Source organism: Nuphar pumila, chromosome 15 (genome assembly GCF_984573655.1).
Source record: "Nuphar pumila chromosome 15, dmNupPumi1.hap1.1, whole genome shotgun sequence".
Lineage (NCBI taxonomy): Eukaryota > Viridiplantae > Streptophyta > Magnoliopsida > Nymphaeales > Nymphaeaceae > Nuphar > Nuphar pumila.
In genome coordinates this window covers 81,344,522-81,368,568 of record NC_143263.1, presented here as the reverse complement: position 1 = coordinate 81,368,568, position 24,047 = coordinate 81,344,522, and the positions used below count along the sequence as shown (strand labels likewise).

General features: G+C 36.6%; 1 protein-coding gene across 1 annotated transcript; it reads left to right on the top strand.

Moving 5' to 3' along the window:
* Positions 1-741: 741 nt before the first annotated feature.
* On the top strand, positions 742-24,047 carry LOC149815758 (senescence-associated family protein). The gene is made up of 14 exons (XM_089989462.1): positions 742-819; positions 3,125-3,346; positions 6,547-6,729; positions 6,842-6,916; positions 7,168-7,241; positions 7,645-7,721; positions 7,812-7,883; positions 12,121-12,189; positions 13,086-13,132; positions 13,218-13,347; positions 13,436-13,504; positions 13,607-13,710; positions 22,692-22,767; positions 22,925-24,047. Exons 3-14 carry the CDS (start codon positions 6,713-6,715, stop codon positions 23,105-23,107), a joined length of 993 nt encoding a protein of 330 aa, XP_089845588.1. The 5' UTR covers positions 742-819; positions 3,125-3,346; positions 6,547-6,712; the 3' UTR covers positions 23,108-24,047.

Genomic DNA, 24,047 nt, shown 5'->3' with positions numbered 1-24,047 from the left:
ATTGTACTTGGGTCTTGGACTTTTATTTTAGGGGTTTATCTCTTGAGAATTATGCCTGGTATTCTAAGAATTAGCTTCCCTTTAGGAAGATCACTGTAAATTGATTTTTTTTATTAATGAACTGGTAGGGGGGTCTGCCTAACCCCAGCTTGCCTGTCTAAAAAGGAAAAAGGGGGATGTAAATGGTTTGGATTCGGATCATATTTGGCCAATACCATATTCAACCAATCGAATATTGGCTAAACAGATTTGGATGGTGAAAAGCTCATACCTAATCAGCTTTTTTACATGTAAAATTCGGATATTTGTCAGATTTGGTCGCAAAAAATCATAACTATATCCGTGTATTCGATTACCAAACGCAACTAAACAGAATGGAATTTGGTCTGATATTGGACAAATTCGGTTTCATCGACATCCCTAGTTACGACGCTTGTGTCCTAGGCTTTGTGTTCACAGAATCAAACGCTACCTAAAAGAGTTGGATTCATGTCCACATATGCGAACACAACGCACATAACCGTGGCGTGTCACTGTGACATATTGAACATGCACGCACTATTACCAGCTTATTATCCTTCTCCGAGCACAGTTGGCAACAAGTGGACCATGTAATGAGATTGTGGCCTATGTCTCCTCTCTCCCTTTCATGGCCACCACTCTCTTCCATTTCACTTTTTCCATACTTAACCCCCTTATCGAATCCTTCCACGTTATCTAACGGTCCCCTCCCATAATAAAACTCCCCTTCTTTACAGCCACCTTCTCTTGCACTGTTCGGAAGCCTCTAGTGGGTAAGCCTATCTCCACATTCTGCAGGTACCCACTTCACCTTTCCCCCTTTTCTGTCTGTTCTTGTTGGTTTTTGGGCTTCTCTTCTTATTTCTGATAGTTGGTCTTCCATGGTGATGTATTTTCTCTCTGTGTACACAAGTTTGAAACGATGGAATCTTCAATTGTGTTTTTTCTTTGTTTTTTACGTCTTCGTTCAGTCGTCTAATATGTAGATAAATGCTCATTCTTAGCCTACTCTCCTTGACACTTCAATGAGCTCCAATTGTTTTTTTCATGACCGATGCAAAAGACTAATTCTCCCAAATGGGTTGTCGGTCAGCTATGATGTGGTGCTTCTTAAGAAGCTTTGAGCTTACAGAGTAAGCAGTTGTTGGCATTAGAAATGTTTTTAGCTCCTCGATCCATTCCATGGCCCAGAATTTGTTGTGTAGAATTGTGAGGTTGATCGACGAATTTGTGTGTAATGCATCTCAAAAATGAACCCACCGGTTGATTCGATGTGTTTGGTGTGTCTGTGGAAAAAATTGAAATAGAGGGTGGTTGTGGGGCTTTTTAATCTAATGGTTTGGTGGTTTCTTGAGTTTGTGCCTTTGGGGGGTCAGATGATCTTTATGATTCTTGGTCATGGTTTGGTTTTTGGGAAATGTTTGTGAGAGTTTGGTGGTTCCTGATTTCCATCGAGTTTGTCTAGTAATGGAGTCACCACTTACATATTTATTGTCAATACTAATGTAACATATTGATATTGTGTCATGTTGTGTATAAGCAGTTCAGGAATTCCTACATTTTTTTATGAATCCGGTTGTTCATGGGAGATATGTGGTGTGCCTAAAATCTTGTTAACCATAGCTTCTCGTCCATTGGAAAGGCGTATTTGAAAAATAAAAACATGGGTGGTGTTTTGTTCCAAAAGAATCCTATAAATGTAACAATTTAGGTAGCTTTATTAAGTAGTGACATTAGAAGTAATCAATCAAGTGCAGAACCAAGAATGTGATAATAAATTTACCGAGTTTCTCATTACAGCCATGGTTGGAGTAACTGCCTGAATTAAAGTTATACAAGTGCACAAAAAGGTACTTGACTACTTGCCAATAGCTACCACCCTGCCAATAAAGCATGGGATCTACATTTTATGTTGAAAAATTAGAACATATTTAAAATAATAATCACTTGATGAGTGACGAAAATCCATCTCATTTTGGTCTGAAATGTTTGTTCTCAGAGTCTCGCTGGTCCAGGATGTAAAGCGCAACAACCCCCTCCCCCCAATACCTATAACCTAGAAATCATGAACAACGTTTAGAAACCAGGTCAGTTAACCCAGTGACTCAACCGAGTTAAACAGGATCATCACCTATCTTGGTCAACTCAAATTTTGCTGGAACTTGCAGGAGTCATGGTAGTTGAGCTACAGGCTGATCTGGCCGAGTTACTGAGCTGACCCATTGGATTGCTGATTTTTATACAACAAGAGAAGTCTATGTGTATATAAATGAAGACAATCACCATTATTGTTATAATTGTTATTATATGAGCCATTCCTAGATCACATGCACACAGACACACACACACACACACACAAGACAAATATTTGACTTGATCTATTTTGGTGGACCAAGGCTTGTCATGTATATCTGGCAGCTGTACAAAGGCAACTTAGGTTTGGTAACTTAAAGTTGGTAATTGTTACCTTTCTTAATATTTTAGCATTTCCAAATTACTATTCCAAATTCCTGTCTTCTTTATAGAAAATCTTGACTTTGTAATAAAATTGGATGCTTCACATACACACATACATGTGTGTTTCCCCATACATCTGTGTCTTATCTATGCTTGTTATATGAAAACTACTTACAGATTATGTATGCACATGTTTTTGTCAATTTGAATGTTGCTACCTCATCTAGATCTTTTCCTTGTGAACATCATTTGGTGAAATTTATCAATGGATATTTTAGTAATACTTGATTGCTTTGGCATCAAGAACATAGTGTGTTTCATTGCCTGATCAGTTACAGTTATGTTGTGAGTACGTTGGTTTTCCTAGAACCGTAGCTATGCGACTATGTCCTGTAATGTACCATTACTAATATAAGGAGGTTGCAGCACAACAAATGGCTAAAAGGGGTGTAAACTGAAATTTTCTCCAGTGTTTGTGAAGTGGTAGTGAGAGAGATGATCCATTCCTGTACTCTTTTTTTTTTGGGCACAGAAAGATGTCATAGTGATCGTCACTGATACCTCTGTAGCTGATGGCCACTGATATCTTGAATCTTGCTAATCCATGTGGAATATTTTTCTCTATCACCAACTCTTCCCATAAAAGTGGAGTACACTATGCAAGCCAGAAACTTGAGTTCAGAAGGCTTAGCACACACTTTGGTGCAAAACTGAGATCCTCCTGTGAGATAGCATGGAGCATACGTGGCAAGCTTCATAATTCTTCTTTTGTTCAAAAATTTAGTGTTCTATGTGGGGCCCCAAGTGTTCATGAGACTGAAGCCTGTGAATGTCTTCAAGATTCTGGAGATTATTCAAGCAGTCAAAGGTATGCTACACCATGCTTTAGATTGCAGGTTAACTGTGCTGTAAATAAAAGCATTTGCATACACATGAGAAAAAATGCATACAGATACAGATGCGAAAACACACACATGCATAGAGATAAATGTTCCTGACAGAGAATCTGATGCACTTGGATGTTTTGAGTTGGATATGTTGATTCAGAAAACTGAAAACCAACATTTATCTACTCAGCTAGCATACTTGACCCCATGCCTTTACCCAAGAAGTGTCCTGAATAAAACTGGAGATTTAAGCTTGCATAGCGCTATCTCTCTTAATTGCTCCTCTCAAGAAATGGTACTTGTATTTGTAGACTAAGGAAATGAAACTTGAGACTTGAGCTTTGCTAGGATATCTCTCTTGATTGCTCCTCCCTAGGATGGTACTTGTATTTGTAGACTAAGGAAATCCTTATTTTTCACTGAAAATTAGGAGTATAGTTGAAGCCTCTCCACCTACATGCAAACTAGAATCCTAGAACCTTTTTTTCACTTTTCTTTTTTGATAAGAAAGCTGAGGTTTATTCTGAAACTTGCATCTAATCTATCTGTAATTAAATTGGAAGTGTATTAGGGCTTCTAAATATGCAGATATTTGTCATATAATATTCAAATTTATCATTAATTAGTAACAAATGTGAAATTATCAGTTTACCACTTCTAATTGAATTTTAAACTCTCTCTCTCTCTCTCTCTCTCTCTCTCTCTCTCTCTCTCTCTCTCTCTCTCTCTCTCTCTCTCTCTCTCTCTCTCTCTCTCTCTCTCTCTCTCTCTCAGACACACATCTGCTAATGTATCTACAAAACCAAAATTAAAAATTCTAGTTTCAGGAAATATGTTTTTAGCCATAATTTATACTTAACTTCATTTGTATATAGTAGATTTACTGAAACACACAATGAAGACTAAACATAATAACACACTCATTGTGGTCTACTTAGCAAGTGAATTTTAAATTTTGTTGCAATGCTTGTAGATATGCATGCCCGTTGGAGTTGGTTAATTACAGTATGGTATGTAGCCCTTCTATCACACTTAGTGACAAGAGCATGTAGATTATTACAACCATTGACTCTATTGGCGTGTGGTGCTTACTTGGGCTTATGGTTTTTCCTGGTAATAGGAGATTAGCATTAACTTAGGGGTATTATGCACATGCAGCATGTGTTGCCTTATCCTAGCTCATTAGTCATTGCAGCTGTCAGATACTTCCACAGTAAAAACTGATGTATATGTGATTATGTTCACCAAATAACTCAAAAATATGACATGCACATGCATGGTATAATTGAATATTTTTCATATGAGCAGGTCCTACATGTATGTAGTCAATCCTGCACATTATCTTGATAGTAACAAATGATCATACATGAGTTATAATATCTGCAAATAAAAAATATTGTACCCAATTTATAGAAGTAATTTATGATCAGAGAAAAACTTCATCTGAAAAACAATGCTGTATTGAGATTTGGATTCAGAAAAATAGACTAGTGGTGGCAGATTTTCTTGTAGAAAATGAAGCAGACTTGAATGGGACTTAGGATTCCAAATTCTTTTCATTGGAAAATGGTTCCATCCTGCACCCACTCCTGATAATGAATAATATAAGATCTGTAGTTAAACAATATAGCATGCAATTTATAGAAGTAGATAATCAGCATACAGAAAACCAGCATATTGTTTAATTCAGATCCATGGAAGAGAAAATATGTAGGGGTACATTTGGAAAACTAGCATTAGATTGAGATTTTCATTAAAAAGTAAACTGGTGATAGATTTTTCCATGGAAAACAAGACGTATTTGTAAGAGTCTTAGCATTTGAAATGCTCTTTTCTTTTTATTTAAAAGAAACTGACCACTGACTGAAGAAATACATGCCAACATCAAATGTTAATGGAAACTATCATGATTACTCCAGTAACTGCAACAACCAGAACTTTGTTTCCACTTGCTGCATGAGAGAAGCAAGAAGATATCTATTGCATAAAAGAACAAGGAAAGGGGGATAAATAACAAAAAGGACTAATAAAAGAGTGAAAGAAAAAAATTGTTTTGAAGTAGAATAAATATAAAAATGATGACAAAAGTTTAGTGCTATGAAGGAAATAAAAAATAAAGAGCTAAGGAAAAGAAACCTAGATTTTAGATTTTTCCATGAAGTTATCTATTAACGTTAATCTAAATATACCTATTCTCAAATAAGGGAGAAGAATCAACCTGTCATTAAAAGAGAAATAGAAAAGTCACTAGCTGATTACGGAAAAAAATGATTTCCTTTCATTTTTCTTTATTAACTGGTTTTTAGAAATTACAAACTCTTGGTAATACACTTCCTGACTTGTTGGTTAATGTGAGAGGTTCACTATAAAGAAATCTGTTTCTTTGACGTACCATGCTTGTTAATTTGTTAGCCCTCATGTTTCAGTTTTCTTGGTGCTTTTATGTATTTTGATTTGAATAGCATTTGGTTTGCTACTTCTTTCTCTGGCTATTTAATTATATTTTTGTTGCTGTTCTTGTTTCATGGCATAGTATTGTCTTGCTGAATTTTATAATAATTATCAGAATGCATTTTGTAGCCAAAGAAATTTGATAGGTCTTGCATTGGTCTGCCACCAGTCAATGACTTAGTTTCGTGCATACTCCTAGCCTTTGTATCTGGGTTTGTTGCCATTTCCCTTTGAACTGCATAAGGCATTCTGCTCTGCAGCAACTACTTTGACTCCGTTTATGCAATTATGAACTGACTGGAACTTTCTCGATTCAATGCAACTTCTTCTTGTGTAGCTGAAGTAACAAACTATGCAAACCTTTCATTCCATGTTACCTTATATTCCCTCTTCCATGTGCTGTAACGTTGCAACTTTCTGTTATCATTTTATCTGCAATCCTAACATGTAACAACCACATAGTGGTATAATAGAGTTAAGCCTTATGCCAAAATGAAGCATCCCATTTGATTATAATATTAGTGGAGTGATATTAGTGTCACTAAAAATATATAGTTGCATTTAATTGCTTCTCATGCTAAAATGCAGAATTTCAATTGACAGGGTTGTTTGATAGTCAAGTGTGCACTTTTCTTTTGACATTTTTTGTCCAGATTTTAATCATATGATGATTTATATCTTAATCAGGGTGATATGTGTCTTATCTCAAAGGTCTCTGTTTCTGTAACAGTTCCCAGAGTAGAGACGGGGAAGCAGGAGAGTTGATAGAGTCTCTATTTGCTGACCATTCTGGAAGGCCTCATGACAATTCCACTAATGTAAGCATCGGCTTAGCAGAAGCTTGCAAATATGCCTGCAGTGATGCTAAATATGTAAATGAAAGAGCTCGCAATGACATGATCTTGCTTTCACGGTAGGTTGAACTCTAGGCGATTTGAGCTATTGTCTTCCATGACGGTGAACAAGTTCATCTCAAGATTTTATTCCTCACAAATTTTATAATGACATGTTGTTCCACTCTTTAGTTTGTCGCATAGGTATCCTAGTAATTTTCAAAAAGAGAAACATATGACAAGCCACTATGCATTTCCAAAGTACAGGTAATAATGTTTCATTTTTTTTGAAATTACAATATGACCATCGTGGTCAGAATCAATGTTTGAAATGACCACACATAAAGTTATGGTGAACAGAAGTTATGCTCTCTCTCTCTCTCTCTCTCTCTCTCTCTCTCTCTCTCTCTCTCTCTCTCTCTCTCTCTCTCTCTCTCTCTCTCTCTCTCTCTCTCTGTTGGTTTATACTTTATACTAAATGGAGAGACCACTTATAAGTCAGCTGACATCTTCTCCAGTGGAATAACAAGGCTGAACAATCGTGCTCGCCAGGATGTCGCTATTCTTGGTTTGGAGTTCCTGAAGCTTGATGGTGAGTGCTGGCAATTAATATTTTTGAATTAGATGCATGTAATAACATGAGCTTCTTAGTCACTGTTTATAATAAAGAAAGTTGTACATTGGTTTGGACTAGTCATTTATGTTCCTTTTATTGGGATGTCATTGTTTGCTCATTGTGGTTCTTTCAGAAGGGGACTTTATGGAAGTCATTGATTCCTATGATGGTTCTTTTGTAGCGCACTTTTAGCTTATTTACAAATGAAGTAGTAGGGTTGTTTTATTGAGAACCATCCTTGAGGCTTGCTGCTCATAAATACTTGTCCATGTAAAGAAATAAGCACACTCACAGACACAAATATGCAGACAGACAGATGTTCATGTACTTTGTGTATTTTAGTGTAATCTTTTTCAAATAAGAGTGTAATAACATGCAGCTCGAGCACGGGAGGATACTGATAAGATTGATCATAGTGTGAAGATAAGAGCTGCTCGCCTGCAACATATGGCTAAAGTAAGCTTGATATGACACGCATCTAAATTCTTGATCAAGTTGTCTATCTTCACATGGTTAACATTGTGTTGCACTCGTCTTCTCAACTAGATTTTTAAAGACGAAACTCAAGTTAAATTGAAACTGGTGGCAGATCAACATTGGAGTGATGGGGCTCTAGAGGTTATATTTCTTTTCTGATAACCCTTTTTACTTATTACTCTTAGCAGTTTACTGTAGCTGAAACTCTTATTCTTCATTCTGCAATTTCTCTAGCCTTATGGAAATTTTATGCTCTCTTATTTGTGTTAATGAACTCTTATCCCCTGCATATTTACATAGACATTGTTTTGTTTGATGTGGAAAAGATTTCCTTATGATTCAGTTATGCTGTTACTATAGGGCATGAGACTTGGTCGCTTTGTGTGGTTTATGAAATGACTTGAGTAAGAAGGTATTGTTTGATCAGTTTTGTTCAGAGTGATGTTTGGAACCTAGGAGTTTAGAAGTATTGATGGTGTTTTACTATATTTAACATTTATTAGGCCTGATACTTTTTATGCTGCCCATCAAGTATTGTATTACACGCATGATGCATGGGTAGCACGTTTGGAAGTTTGTTTGAAGATATATTAAAGGAACACAGGCCTTTGTCTAAATTTTGAGAAGATCTGCTTTATATTCCAATTTAAACCTAGCTTCAAGATCCCTAGATTTTCCTCCCTTCTAAGCATAAGTAATCTTATGCATATAAATTAATAATGTTTATAATGTTTGTAAGAATATATCATACTCTATGTCACAGGGATTCGGCTAACCAAGTGTCGCACCCGCGTCGACGCGATGCGGGTGCGCGTGCGGTCAACCCGACCCTATGTAAAAATAAAAATAAAAATCACGACGTCGAGGGAGGCTCGCCTGAAGAAGAAGAAGACAACGAGGAAAGAGAGAAGCGAGAGGGAGCTCACCTGAAAGGGGGCCAGAGGGCGCATCATTGGCACAGGAAGGACTGGCATTGGGTGGCTCGCCGGACGTGGGGCTTGCCGACGTCAGGTGATCGGAAAACAAACAGGAGAGAGGGAGCCTGCAGCGGGGGGAGAAGGCGAGCGAGGCGAGAGAGTGAGCAGTGTGGGGAGGGAGAAGTAGATCAGGTCATGCTAAACATGAGCGTTTTTGCTCATGCCGACATCGTGGCCATCCGATTTGCATTTTAAAAAACTAAAAAGTCAACAAACCACGTGGCATTCATCCAAAATGCAAACAGACGGCCACGATGTGTGCATGAGCAAATACGCTCATGTTCAGCATGACCTGATCTGCTTCCGCGTAAGGGAGGGTTTCTCGAATGAGAAACCCTACCCTGCATGCTTTAAATAAGCACGGGTTTGGATCCGGGTCGGATCCGAATCCGACCCCGGTCCGATTTTTTCTTTTCCCGCACCCCTGCACACATGTTTTTTTAAAGTGCCGCATCCCTGCACCCGCACCCATGTGACATAGATCATACTCTATTTGACAATAAGGGTGTGACCTACAATTCAACAACTCAAAATGCTAGATAGTTCAATTCATTAACATTCCAATCATATCATATGCTCATTTTCTTTAGTTCCTTCTATTAATGCCTAGTTCTACTATATTCTTCAGTTTGACAAAAAAATCCAAGTATAATGAAACATCTTGTTGATTGTAACTTGAAAGACCTCCATTTCATTTTAGAAATGATCAAGTACCTTGAAAAGATCTTATCATTCATCATCACTAATCTAATAAATCTGTTTTGAGTGAGCTTTTTATTCTTCTACATGAACAATAGCCTTCGTCTCATTATATATATATATATATATATATATATATGTTTAATAATATCATGGTCAATTGGAGGTGAGATCCAAACATATTTTTAGAATTGTTTTATTGGTCTAGAAGTTTACGGCTGATAAAATATTAGACAAGCTAGGTATACTCCAATTCATTCATGATCTAGAAATATGATATTTTAAACAATAAAATTTTCATGTCTAATTTTGAAGATTTCTTGTCTCCTTCCCTTGATAGTCACTAGCTGTAAGACGTTTGCAAAGATTTAAAATAAGTTTGTAATGGCACTTACCCCTTTGGCTTTGGTGTCATAATCATAAGGGTTGTTATTATTTTCCCCTGGATTAAGTCATTTTTCCTTAAGGAGCACATGAAGGTACTTAGCCTTTTCTTTTCCAAGTTGAGCAGATGCCCAGGAATGCCTAGGGCATGGTTACCAGGGTCATGGATCATGGCTTGTAACTCAGTCATATCTCAGGACCAGTGAGGTTAGGGCTGCACAATGAACCGAGCTAGCTCAGGCTCTGCCCGTTTAAGCTCTATTTGAACTTGTTCAAGAAAATATATGAGTCGAGCTTGAACAAGGGCTCAAGCTTGGTTCACATAAATGAGCCGAGTTTGAACAGACAATTGAGCTCGGTTAAGCTCGCTTAGGCTTGGTTCATATGCTTATATGGGGCATCAGTTTTCATGTGTAATTCTCTTAATGGAATAAGAAGACATGTATTACCTTAATTGTTTAGTTGTTGGGCAATTACTTCGGAGGTGTTGAGTTCAAATCCCATCCTTATTTATTTCAAAAAAAAATTATATTAAAGTACTTTAGTTCAGCTGAGCTGAGCCAAGATCAAGCCGGTTGTGAACAGAGGGTGTCCAAGCGAACACCAATTTTTTTTTATCCAACTGAACCATTCCAGCCCAAGCTTGGCTCGAGCCTTGCTCGTGTACAGCCCTAAGTGAGGTGCATAGTTGGATAACCCAGTAACTCAGGCAGAAACTGATTGACCCTCAACTTGCGACTTGCTGAGCCAAATTGGATGCCTTGGTTAACCCAGGTTTTTCTTCTTAAAATATAATGATATTTTCAAAACTACAAATTTATTCATAAAAATGGAAGAAAACACACGTTTACAAGTACCAAAAACTAAATTATAGAGGTAAAAGAAGTTGAAGCAAAAGAGCACTTTACGTGGAGCCCACCCAGCCATCCAAGCAACGTGGCACATCACCAAAGCCCAAAGTCCACTCTTGCCTAGTCCTAAATTGGTTCGTGTTGCATAGCAGAGACTTCACAAATGCTGGCACTTGATCAATTCGCACATTAAAGCAGCTCCCTCAGGAAACCCGTGGCCCTCAATTAGTCCTTACTCAGGATTCAGTCGACTTCACATAGTAGAATGTGGTGCAGCTACTGCACCATAACAGCTCTAGCATGAATCCTGGCCCTCAATCGATTGATTGTGAAATGAACCCTTAATTGGTATTAGTTAATGCATTTTTCCTTCTTTCTGAAACATTATAATTTAGAACCCTGAGTCGCAGATTGGATATGTTGCCGGATTCAGGTCGGGTTCAAGTGTGAGTTTAGGTAAAAACCAAATCATACCTTATCCATTAACCGAATCTGGTAGTGATTCAGACCCAGTTTATGAGTTGATAAGTCAGCTCTTTGATCTTGCCAACAATGGTGAGGTGTTCAAATGCCTTTTTGTGCATGCATGTGTGTGTCTTACTATCTCTTAATTCTGTACAATTTCATTTCCATCAAAAGTTTCACTCGCAAATAAAAGTATGAGTGTGTGCACATCTATAGTAGTACTACAGTTCATGGATTGTGAAATCTTCTAGATAGAGTACAGCTTTTGTTTAATGTACAGAATGAGATTACCCTGACCCACGGTTGTTGAATGTTTACTGAACCACAACAAATTTGTGTGAGTCATTGTATAAGGTCCTCTCTTTGTGCATGCGTCTTGAATATTATCTTCTAGTAGTTCAATTTTGGATCTGTCTGTATTTCTTTTAGTACAAACCATAGTTACCGGAAGCGCCTCCTTAAGGTGGGAAGTGTGCTTCTGAAGCGTGAAGCATCATGCTTCCCCCTTTTAGGAGAAGCGTGGGGGAAACTCGCTTCCCATTTGGGGGAAGCGTGCTTCCACTCACTTTCCCGTGCTTCCATTTTGTTTCTCGGTCGTTTCTCTTTCGATTCACACTCACTTCTTATTTCCCTTCACTTCCCCCTTGCCTCCCCTTTTTTTTTGTATTTTTCATGTTTATTTTTTTTTTTTTCCCCTCGCTTCCCACTTGTTTCCCCCTCGTTTCCTTTTTTGCTTCTCATATGCTTCCACAACCACTTCCGAAATGAATCCCCGCTTCATGCTTCATACTACTTTTTAACATTTGCTTCCCCGCTTCCGCTGCACACATCGCTTCCCATATCCATTTCGCTTCCTGGTAACTATGGTAGAGACCCTTTCTATGAAAGATATATGGTTATTTATTGCATATAATAGTGATGTATCTGTATTCTCAAGATCTTTTCCTTGTCCTGTTAACATTTTTTCCTTTTGGGATTACTCAAATTTTATTGTCTTGCAAGGCTGATCTGCGGCGGGCTGATTTTGTTGTTAGGAGACGTGCGATGGAAGATGCCTTTATGGCATTGCAGGTAACTACTATCTAAATGTTTAGATGTGTTTTTAGAGATCAACAGCTCATATCACACTAAAACTTGATGAAAAATCAAAATTTCTGGTACACACACACAAAGGGAAAAGGCGATGCCTCTGCCTGTATGCTTGCACTGTAGGTCACCCAATTTGCAACTTTATTTTTCCTGAAGTTCATGATCATAAATCGCAGTTGTGGTCTTAGAGCCATCAGCATCATCTATTGTCCTTTAATGAAATATGCTGTGTACAACCAACAGGTTAAGATGCTAGAAACCATTATGATGCTGCAATATGATCAAAGAATCTCTTGAAACTCAGGATGACAAGTGAAACAACAAAGTGAATATACAACACAATCTTTTATTTTCTTCTGTGGCATCTTCTCTTGCATGTTATTTCTGATTAGTGGCTGACGTATGTCATTGCATTGCAATGGGTCATCTACCTCAGCTTTGGATACCAGTTTACCTTTTTCTCATATAATGGCTCTATGCTCTTTTAATAGATTTTGCCCGCATGCTTCTGCAGATGATGCATTGATTTATTACTGAGTGATGTTTGTTGTATCTTTTCATGATATATCAAATGTTACAGTTAATTAACTGTGATAGTAATATCTACTTAGAATTTGTCCTTGTGTGGTACATTTTGGTGGCTGAGTGGGACAGATTCTTCTTTCTCTTCTCCCAGCTAAGTTCAAGAGTGGAATATTTAGCACAATGCTCTAGCAATAAATACCCTTAAAGCTTTCTTTACACCCAAAAAATTTCAAAAAGAAAAGCATATTTTGGATGTCTATGAGAAAGTTAGGGATCATAGTTAGTATTTCTTGTACTCGCCACTGTTCTTATTTAGTCATGATTCAAAAATTATTTTTATTTCATTTATGCAGTTTGTCAAGAACATTCATGACATGATGTTGAATCAAATGTACCAGTTGTAAGTATCTAATGTTTTGATTTGGAATCATTTGCATTGAAGTTAATATATCAAAAACACAGTTTTTTATTTTTCTCTTTCCTAGTCCAAAAAAAGATGATGCCTTTAGAGATAACAATGATAATATGATGGGACAAATCATACTTGAGAAGAACGGCAGGGCTATGGAATTCTTTCCAGGAGAAATATCTTCTGATCGCATTACTGCTATACAGGTTCCAAACACTTACCACTTATATGGACGATTTGGTGTGTTTTATGTAAAGAAAAAATATTCATTTTTGGATATTTCAAGCTATACAGGAAGCATATTTGAGCATGGCGTCTGCACTATCTGAAGCTGATGGAATTGACTATACTGACCCAGATGAGGTTCGTACCCAGGATCAGATGATAAAGAAGTTAATATTTTAAAGCAAGTTGATAGTTTTGGAAGTGATAATTTTCTTGGCTTTTGGCTTATTATGGATGCAGCTTGAATTGTTAGTGGCAACTCTTATTGATCTTGATGCAATGGATGGAAAAAGTAGTGTTTCTTTATTGGCTGAATGCTCTAGTTCTCCTGATGTTGGTACTAGGTATGTAACGTTGTATTGGTTTTTATTTGTTCTACTTTTTTGTTTGTCTTTGCTCATTTTAACTTTACTTCACAGTGATCAAAACTTCAAACTGCTTGGTAAAATTGGTTTAATTTGCTGACAGTATCATATAGCTCCAGCACTCTGAAAGAGTCCCAAAGGTTTTATCTTTATTTTTGTTTTTTTTTCCAATGGGAAGCCGGTGAAGAATCCTTGCAAACAATCAAGTTTTCAAATAACTTGATACTTCAAATACTCAATACACAATAAATGCACAGTGTTTATAAGCTTTACACCACAAAAGAAGTGCAATAATTGCACAGTGTTTATAAGCTTTACACCAAAGAAAGTGCAATAAATGCACAGTGTTTATAAGCTTAAGGAGACAACTCCTTACTCTAATACATACATACAATGGGCTCACATAGCCCTTATTTATAAGCAAACTTAAGAGAGGTTGGGCTATTCCCAACCGCTCTATCTTATTAGAGACGTTGGGAATCAGCCCAACGTTTATATTTTTAAAACTGTGTACACAGTCAATGGCTGACTGTTGTACACTGTACACAGTCAGCCACTGATTGTGTACAAAAACATTATATAAAAAAAACAAAAATAAGAAATGAAAAAAATTACAAAAGCAAAAAAATAAAAAGGAGGAATTACAATCATATTCAAAAACATGAATATGCGTAAAATGTAGAAATGACTAAAATACCCCTACAGCCAATACAATAAAGAAATATATATTTTATATATACAAGTAGATGAATACATATACATATATGAAATATATATATATGTATATGTATCTTCTTTTATATATATAAAATATATATAGAAAATACATTGTCTTATATATTACAATTTAACACCCCTCCTCAAACTTAGGGCAAGATGACCGAAAGTTTGCCAAGGAGGAAATTGAACCGTGGAGCACACAAAGCTTTGGTGAAGAAATCTGCCAACTGATATTCTGAAGTTACATATGGAAGATCTATAACTCCTTTCAGATACGCTTCCCGAACATAGTGACAGTCAATCTCAATGTGTTTAGTCCGCTCATGAAAAGTATGATTTTTGGCAATGTATATTGCACTCTTGTTATCACAGCATAGCTTGGTGGGCCCTTCTATTGAGATCCCCACGTCTTCTAATAGTTGATGAATCCATACAATTTTCATGGTAGTAGTCGTCATGGCACGATATTCAGCTTCTGTTGAGGATAGAGACACTTTTTGCTGCTTCTTACATCTCCATGAAATCAGCGAGTCTCCTAAAAACACACAAAAACCAGTGGTGGAGTGACGGTTATTTGGGTCACCTCTCCAATCAGAGTCAGTATAAGCAATTAATTTTAATTCAGAAGAAGAGGATAAGAATACTCCCTTGTTTAGTGTGCCTTTTATGTATCTCACAATCCGCAAGATGGCACTCATGTGAACTGATGTTGGTGCATGTTGGAACTGACTTGCAGTATGAACTGCATGAGAGATATTTGGTCTAGTAACACTCAGATACATCAAAGATCCCACAAACTGTCTGTAGGGGGTGGAATCGGAGAGAGGAATACCATCATCAATCTTCATTTTGGCTCCTACTATAGCAGGAGTTTCACAAACCTTATCATCTGTAATACCTGACCGGTCAATAATCTCAGAAGCAAGCTTAGTTTGAGATAAAAAATACCCTCTATGAGAGTAAGTTACTTCAATACCCAAAAAATAAGTTAGAAATCCCAAATCAGACATTTCAAACATATTCTTCAAAATTGATTTTATGCTTTTAACCCCTTTAGAATCACTTCCGGTTATAAGCATATCATCTACATATAAGAGCAGAATGACAATCTCTGCATTGGTTTTTCTAACAAATAAGGCAGTGTCGGTGAAACAGGAAGAAAAACCATTTTCTAACATTACAGAGTTAAATCTATCATACCAAGCCTTAGGGGCTTGTTTTAAACCATAAAGTGCTTTTTGAAGACGAAACACTTTTCCTTTGGGAGTCTCCATTCCTGGTAGATCATTCATATATACCTCTTCATTCAGATCACCATTTAAGAAGGCTTTTTTAACATTCATTTGATAGATGTTTCATTTGTTGATTGAGGCAACGGTAATGAGACATCGGACAGTGACCATTTAGGCCACAGGGGCAAAAGTTTCTTCATAGTCAATTCTGAATTCTTGATTATATCCCTTTGTAACTAATCGAGCCTTATATCTCTCAAGAGATCCATCACTCTTAGTTTTTATCTTAAATACCCATCTACATCCTATTGCTTTCTTACCCTTAGGAAGATCTTGGAACTCCCAAGTCTTCACCCTGTTGAGAGCTGAAAGCTCACATTCCATTGCTTTCAGCCATTCATTATTCTTTTTGGCTTCTTCGAAGTTTTTGGGTTCTATATAGGAATGAATGGCGCTAAGGCAGGCTCTATGTTTAGGAGTAAATGAATCATATGAAATAAACCTAGAAGACATCTTTCTACTTCTCTCAGTTATTCGTAGGTTTTCATCATTTGTTGAATTGGACCCACTAGGTTCACTGAATTTTTCAATTGCACTCCTAAAACTGTTTTTATCTCTATGGGTATATGTTATAGGATCTTTCAATGCTCCTTCACTTCTATGTTGGTAGATAGGTGGATGGGAAGAGCCATCTTCTTTATCATTGACGTCATTATGAATGAAATCGTCATCACTATCATCATCATGTGCTTATATTTTAAATAAAAAGAAGTAATCCATGTTTTCTTCAAAGGGTTCACTCCTTTCAAAACCATTAACATTTTCCAGAAAACTCACATTTCTGGAAACATATAGCTTGTCATTCTCAATATCATAACAACGAAACCCTTTTTGGGTTTCAGAATATCCAAGAAAAGCGCAGGCAATGGCTTTTGGCGAAAGCTTGTCATTCTTGTCAGTAAGAACGAAACATTTGCAACTAAAAATTCTCAACCGACTATAGTCGGGTTCTTTGGTATACAATTTTTCAAAAGGCGAGATATTGTTTAAGTTTTTAGAAGGTAGCCGATTTATCAGATAGACAGATGTTAAAGTCGCTTCAGCCCAAAAACCTTTTGGGATGTTTTGAGAAACAAGTAATGTTCGAGTTGTCTCTATTATATGTCTATGCTTCCTTTCGGCTAATCCATTTTGTTGAGGGGTTTGGGGACAAGATCTTTGGTGAATAATACCATGACTTTCAAGATAATTTTTGAATTCACTTGAAAGGTATTCTCCACCAGAGTCAGTTCTAAAAATTTTTAGATTCTCATTAAATTGATTTTTAATCATCATATGATAGGTTTTAAAAATGGAGAAAACTTCATATTTGTGTTTAAGAAAATAAATCCAACAATATCTCGTGTAGTCGTCAAGAAAAATGACATAATATGCAAAGCCTCCTTTTGATAGGACGGGTGTCGGTCCCCATACATCCGAATGGATAATTTCAAAAGGTCTTGTTGTAAACATAGATCTTTCACAAAAAGGCAAATTTTTCATTTTCCCAAGAATACAGTCATTACAAGTTAAATCACTTTTACATAGACTTTTAACAAAAGGTAAATGAGAAATTTTTGCAATATTTGGATGTCCAAGTCTCTTGTGCCACACATTAATATCCTTTTGTTAGACAACATTACAAAACGGGTTCTTTAGAATTTGAAGGGAATCGACATAGTATAGATCGCCCTTCCTAGAGCCTTCCCCAATCAATCTCCCGGACCGGTGATCCTGTATCCAACATTTGTTAGATGAAAACTTTATATCACACCCATGATCCGAGAGTTGAGAAACAGAAAGCAAATTTAAGTTTAATTTGGGTATAAATCTAATTTTTGGAATAAAGAACCCTTGTTTTTCAAATTTTCCTATTTCTTTTACTTCAAGAGATGTTCCATCCGCAGTTGAAACAAAAGATGGAGAGGGATTTTTTGAGTATTCGAAAAAAGAACTAAAACTTAGGGTCATGTGAAAAGAAGCACCTGAATCTAAAAGCCAAGAGGTCTTACCAAGAGGAGAAGAGGTTGACATGGCGGCTCCGGAAATAGCCCCTTTTAAAAGAGGTTGAAGTGCATCCACGATTTGTTGCAATGAAAGAGCTTCATTTGAAGATGACGAGCATTCTTCCTTTTGAGGTTGGGATGTAGTAGCCATGGCAAGTAACTTTTTCCACTTTGGGCAAATAGGCTTGATAAGCCCCGGTTCCTTACAAAAATGACATAAAAGCTTGCTATAATCCTTCTTCCCTCCTTGACCACTTGAATTTTGATTCTTGAAGTGAGGAGGCTTGTAGGTCCTTAAGTTGCTCCCCGGTCTTGAGACGACATTAACTCCTTTATTTTCTTCATTATAGGAAGGTGTAGCTAGAACACTTGGGTTGTTCTTGCTTATACCCATACGAGTCTTTTCCCCACTTAGTTTAGTAATTACATCTTCAAGAGAGGGGGAAGTGAAGGCGGATAAAAGAGAAGATCGGATTTGTTCGAATTCAGGCCTAAGCTCATTCAAAAAATTAAAAAATCTATCTTCTTCTAATTGTTTATAACGAAGCTCTATGGCTTCTCCACTCCACTTGGGTTCGAGCATAGCAAGCTCATCCCAAATAGAAGAGAGTTCGGAAAAATACTCTCTTGTAGTCATTTTCCCTTGACGAAGAGTTAGAGCTCTCTTTTGGAGGTAATATTTATGAGACATGTCCCTAGAGGTATACATCTTCTCAAGGTACTCCCACGCTTGAGAAGCCTTCTTAAACTTGATAATATTGGCGTTAATTCTTGTTTCTACGGATGAAAAAATCCATGAGAGAATTTTAAAATTCTTCATCTCCCATTCTTCATGCTTTTTGGTGTAGTCTTCAAGAGCCTTGGCTCTTTCTTCGCCTTCAAGGATTTTTATTTTTCCTTTCTCCATCAAGGTTAACTTTGGTTTCGGTTTGGAAATTGAGCCTTGAATATAACCCCAAAGCCCTTTTCCTTTAATATGAGCCTTCATGTTTCCGACCCAAACGTGATAGTTGGACCCATTGAGTTTGAAGCCGAGAGAAAAATGAGAGTCTTTTTCACCCATTAGAGAGGAGAGATGATGAAAAAGAATACGTATCACAAAGGATTTTTAGACCTTTCTTGATAGAAGAGTTCTAAAATATTGGATGAACAAGTGAATCCACTTCAATCACCCAAAAAATCGAGGGCACGCTTTTCGAGGTACCTGAAAAAGTGAGAATCCACAAGATCCTTTTTTTTTCTCCAACCTTGCTCTGATACCATGTGAAGAATCCTTGCAAACAATCAAGTTTTCAAATAACTTGATACTTCAAATACTCAATACACAATAAATGCACAGTGTTTATAAGCTTTACACCACAAAAGAAGTGCAATAATTGCATAGTGTTTATAAGCTTTACACCAAAGAAAGTGCAATAAATGCACAGTGTTTATAAGCTTAAGGAGACAACGTACATACATACAATGGGCTCACATAACCCTTATTTATAAGCAAACTTAAGAGACGTTGGGCTATTCCCAACCGCTCTTATTAGAGACGTTGGGAATCAGCCCAACGTTTATATTTTTAAAACTGTGTACACAGTCAATGGCTGACTGTTGTACACTGTACACAGTCAGCCACTGATTGTGTACAAAAACATTATATAAATAAAACAAAAATAAGAAATGAAAAAAATTACAAAAATAAAAAAATAAAAAGGAGGAATTCCAATCATATTCAAAAACATGAATATGCGTAAAATGTAGAAATGACTAAAATACCCCTACAGCCAATACAATAAAGAAATATATATTTTATATATACAAGTAGATGAATACATATACATATATGTAATATATATATGTATATGTATCTTCTTTTATATATATAAAATATATATAGAAAATACATTGTCTTATAAATTACAATTTAACAGAGCCATCAGAGCATATAAACATATAGCTGTGTTTTTCATCAAAATTCTAGTATATGTATAGATCCCAAGGAAGTGAAATTAAATACTGTAACATATGATTTAGCATAAAGCTACAAAATGCCTTCAATTTTCCATCTTTTAAGCTACTTATCGGCCATCTTCAGCCTTTTCCATGCTTAGCTTGTTTGGATTGCCGTATTAATGAATATTTAAAACTTTCTATGGCCAGGGGCGGAGCCAAGTAGAGGCCAGGATGGGCACGTGCCCACCCTGACCCAAAAATCCCTCACAGGAGGTTTTGGGCCAAGGTGAGCAGTGCCCACCCTGATCCAAAACACATGCCCCCCAGGCCAGATCCAGAGCCTGTTAGGGCCTCATGAACCCAAAGCGTGAAGAAATTTGGACAGATGTCCATTAAAATCAGGCTTGTTTATCAAATGATCCAGATTCAGATTGAGTAGTGTGTGATTTACTCAGATCTGAGTTAGAAACGGGGAGATAAATATGTTCAGAACTCAACCTGATCCAACCCGTTTTGCATATTCTATGAAAAAACCAATATATTTGACCTACTTTTTGCAAATCCAGTGTCAAGAGGGGGTTGGATCACATCTGAATCCATAACTCTATCATGTGTTTGGTGTAAGATCCACAAACAAAATTAGATCCACTTATTGAAAATTGGAGTCATCACTGGATTAGCTCAGACCCAGCCCATTTACAATCCTACGTTACAAATCTACACACATACGGATGTAAAAATGAAAGATTCAGTTTGGATGTAGCCTTTATTGAATCTGACTCAAATTGGAATTCACATTCGGATTTCAAATTCATATGAAAAAAGGATAGTATTGGATCTGGATCCGGTTAGCATAAGATAAAAGTCAAACTTGGGTTCCTTAGAAAAATCAAACCATGGTCATAGTCGTTCAGGAATTATAGGAGACGGATATTTTAGATAAATTATAATAGTCAAACCTAAGGTCATAATTGTCCATGTAATATAGATGGACACAAAGGAAAAATGACCAAGGGCTACAATGGATATGGATCTGAGTGTGCCATTTTGGATTTGGATAGGGTTCAGCCCAAGTACTACAGTCCCCTACATGTCAATGTAATAGAATGACACACCAAGTAGCTAGGTATCAACAAGAGTTGACACCTCATCCTATTAGGTGTCAACATATGAATGCAAGCAACTAGGAATGAACACCTCAAGTAGCTGAGTGTCCATGACCATGTGTACACCAAACACTAAGAGAATACATAGCAAGTGAGGTATCCACACGCTAGCAAGTATGGGAGGCTATAAATAGGGGAGGGTGGAGACCCTCTCCCCATCACTTGAGTTGCTCTTAGAGGCTGTCCCAACTAGAGAGGGAGAGTTTCAAGGTCAATTGCTATTTGTCATTTTGAAGTTAGAGTTTGCTTTATGACTTGTAAATAGAAATTTATCTTGAAGTTAGGATTTAACGTCCATAGTGAGAATAAGTTGTTAATTACCATTTTTATGAAAATTACATTTTGAAGTGAGTTAGTATTTACCATTCGAAATTGAGATTATTTTTACATTTTAGAGTAAGTGTAAGTTTCAATTCTCTATTTATGATTGGAGTAATTTACATTTGTTAATTCCAGTTAGAGTTAAATTAGTTTAGTAGTCATGCCCTTTCATAATTAGAGATGTTTCTACCATTACAGATTGTTATTGCAAATTATAATGATAAAGATCTTTCACTCTTCTTAAATTGTTGAATTTATGGGAATTAATTGTAAAGATATTCTTTATTACATTTTTTAGCAAGATTGGAAATGCCCATGCCACCTATGGTTTTCAAAATTATTATTTTAAAAGCACTATTCATACCTATGATTTCAAAAAGAAAATAAAATATGGTGTTTTTACACCTATGATTTCAAAAATGATTATACATTTTATCTCAAAGAACTATTCATTTAAAAAAAGGTTATGATTTATTGATTATAAGTATATATACTTCCAATTAAAATGGCTTTTAGTATTAAAGCATTTGTGAATTTAAGAATGTTCAATCACTTTTGTAATGTATATGTATTGAACTGCCGGCTAGTTAAGTGTTCCCTTGACGTATCTTTCGAGGAAGACCTCTAGTGTTAGGTGTTAAGTGTATATGGCCCAGAAACTTGCCATTGGAATTCTACTAACCCAGTGGATTGGACTCGGATTGGATAGATCTTCGGTCTGGTTAATGGGATTAAGTGTTACCTGTTGTGGATATTGGCCTCATGTCTTAACTCCTCTTGGGTTCTGAAATGTTATAAGTGAACCCTTCCCTTGTTGGTAATTGTTGCCCAATAAGATCGACATTAAGTGTTTGACTCATTAGTAGTAACAAAGGGACATTCTTCGACTCTTAAAGCTCTGGTGGGTAGTGATTTGTAGATGATTTTTGTACAGTAAAGTTTAAAAATATTGTTTATACCAAGGATTATTTTTTTAAGTATTGTTCAAATCAATGATATGGAAATTGAACTAAGGATTTTACTCTATTTCAAGATTTCAAAGGCTAGTTGTAAATTGTTTTTGAAAGAGAACTATGTCTGAGAAAGTTAATTACAAAGTAACAAAATTTTGAAAAAGTTCTTCCAAAAGTGGCTTGAATTTTTGTAAGATAATTTCTTTAAAAGGTTGGAATTTCAAAAGAGGTTGGTACAATAAACCGTTTCCCAAAGCAATGGTTTTTAAATGATTATGTTGAAAATGAACCTTACACTCTAATGGATAGACGGTATATAAAGTTGGCATTGTAAAGAAACACAATGTACAATTGGATAATTAGTACACTTCTATTTAGGTTGTAATAATGATTGTGCCTACTCTAGGATGAAATGCTGAACATTCTTCTCTGAGCTTGAATCTGCAATCATTTTGAAAGCCTTTCCCTGAGATTGAAATATGTGATCATTTTGAAAGCCTACTACATGTTTGATTATGTCGATTTGCTCTTCATGGCTTCCGTTGTTACATGCTTATTTTGACATCTGTTTATATGTTGCAGGCAAGCTCTGGCTAATGCCTTAGCAGCAGCACCATCTATGTGGACTCTTGGCAATGCAGGCATGGGGGCCTTGCAGGTAACACATTTGATTTGATATTCTGAGTAAGCCGACTACAAGTTTTCAGCTGTATCTCCAGTCCCATACATGTTTGAACTCCCTTGCTGTTAGGACACTTCTTAAATCAAGCTAGATGTCTGATCTGCTTTTTGGCTTGTATTTACATGCCTCTTAGCAGAGATTAGCACTGGACAGCAACCCTGCAGTTGCAAAAGCTGCATCCAATGCTATCAATGAGCTGAAAAGACAGTGGGAGATAGAGGAGGGTGACAGCTGGGTATTCACCATTAATCAGAAGCTACGAGACATTGGCAGTGTAGAAGAGGATGGAGAATCTGATAACCAACAAGATGATTAGTAAAGAATATTTCAAACAAGGCAACTGGTCTCTGACAAAGATACGGATTAAGAAAATTTTCGTGTATCCTCTTGATAGCATAACAGTCTTTGCTGCTGTGGTGTTCTTGGATGCCCGATGTGCTACCATATGAAAGGTCCATGAGAAAAGTGTATCTGGATGATGAATTCTTGGTGGATGACCAGAAACACCTTGAAGCTAACTGGATGGGGAAATTACCAGTGCATATTGGTACTCATGTCAAAGTAAAGGAGAAAGAAATACAAAGAAAAGAAATAAGAAAAGGATCCCTTAACTTTTAAGGAACTCAGAAGTATATGATTTGTCTTTGAAATACATGATCATGTAAATTGGTCTGGAGGCAGGTAGTTTTGTCTCATAATATTACCATGCATTGTGGGCAACCATACAGGGTTCTTGAATATGAGGTTGGTAACTTTATTGTATAAAAATGTGGGTTTGGGTGAATATTCAATTATGTTTTTTTATCTTCAGTTATTTTCTTCTCATTTTCTTTCAAATTACTGTAAACATATTGAAGATATCTTCTTTTTTCTTAGCAACAACTTTCAAGTAATGTCACCTTCCCAAGATGTCTATGATCTGCAGCACATTCAGTTGGTTCTCTGTGGCCTTTGCTATGGAAAGAATTGGCCAAAGAGAGGAATTGAAACTCTCAGAACGTTGGAATATTGGGACTTAATATTAGGCTGTTGCTGGTGTTGCTTACACTCATGCTGCATCAGAAGGTGCTGGAAGATGTTAGACTCTATGCTTTCATGAAGTGGCCGGGTACCGTTCTTCATTGGTTAGTCATTCCAAGGCTGGGTACTCTTGTACTGACTTGGTCTTCCTTTGATTTTTGCTGTATCTGACAGTTATCTTTCTACCAGAGGCTGGATCCTCACCACCCTATCTGAATAAATTATGTTCTTCAAAA

Excerpts from the sequence above, each read along its gene's own strand:
- LOC149815758 (XM_089989462.1), top strand. Across the intron at positions 7,242-7,644 it reads GGAGTTCCTGAAGCTTGATG|CTCGAGCACGGGAGGATACT; the intron begins GTGAGTGCTGGC and ends AATAACATGCAG. Across the intron at positions 13,348-13,435 it reads ATCGCATTACTGCTATACAG|GAAGCATATTTGAGCATGGC; the intron begins GTTCCAAACACT and ends CAAGCTATACAG.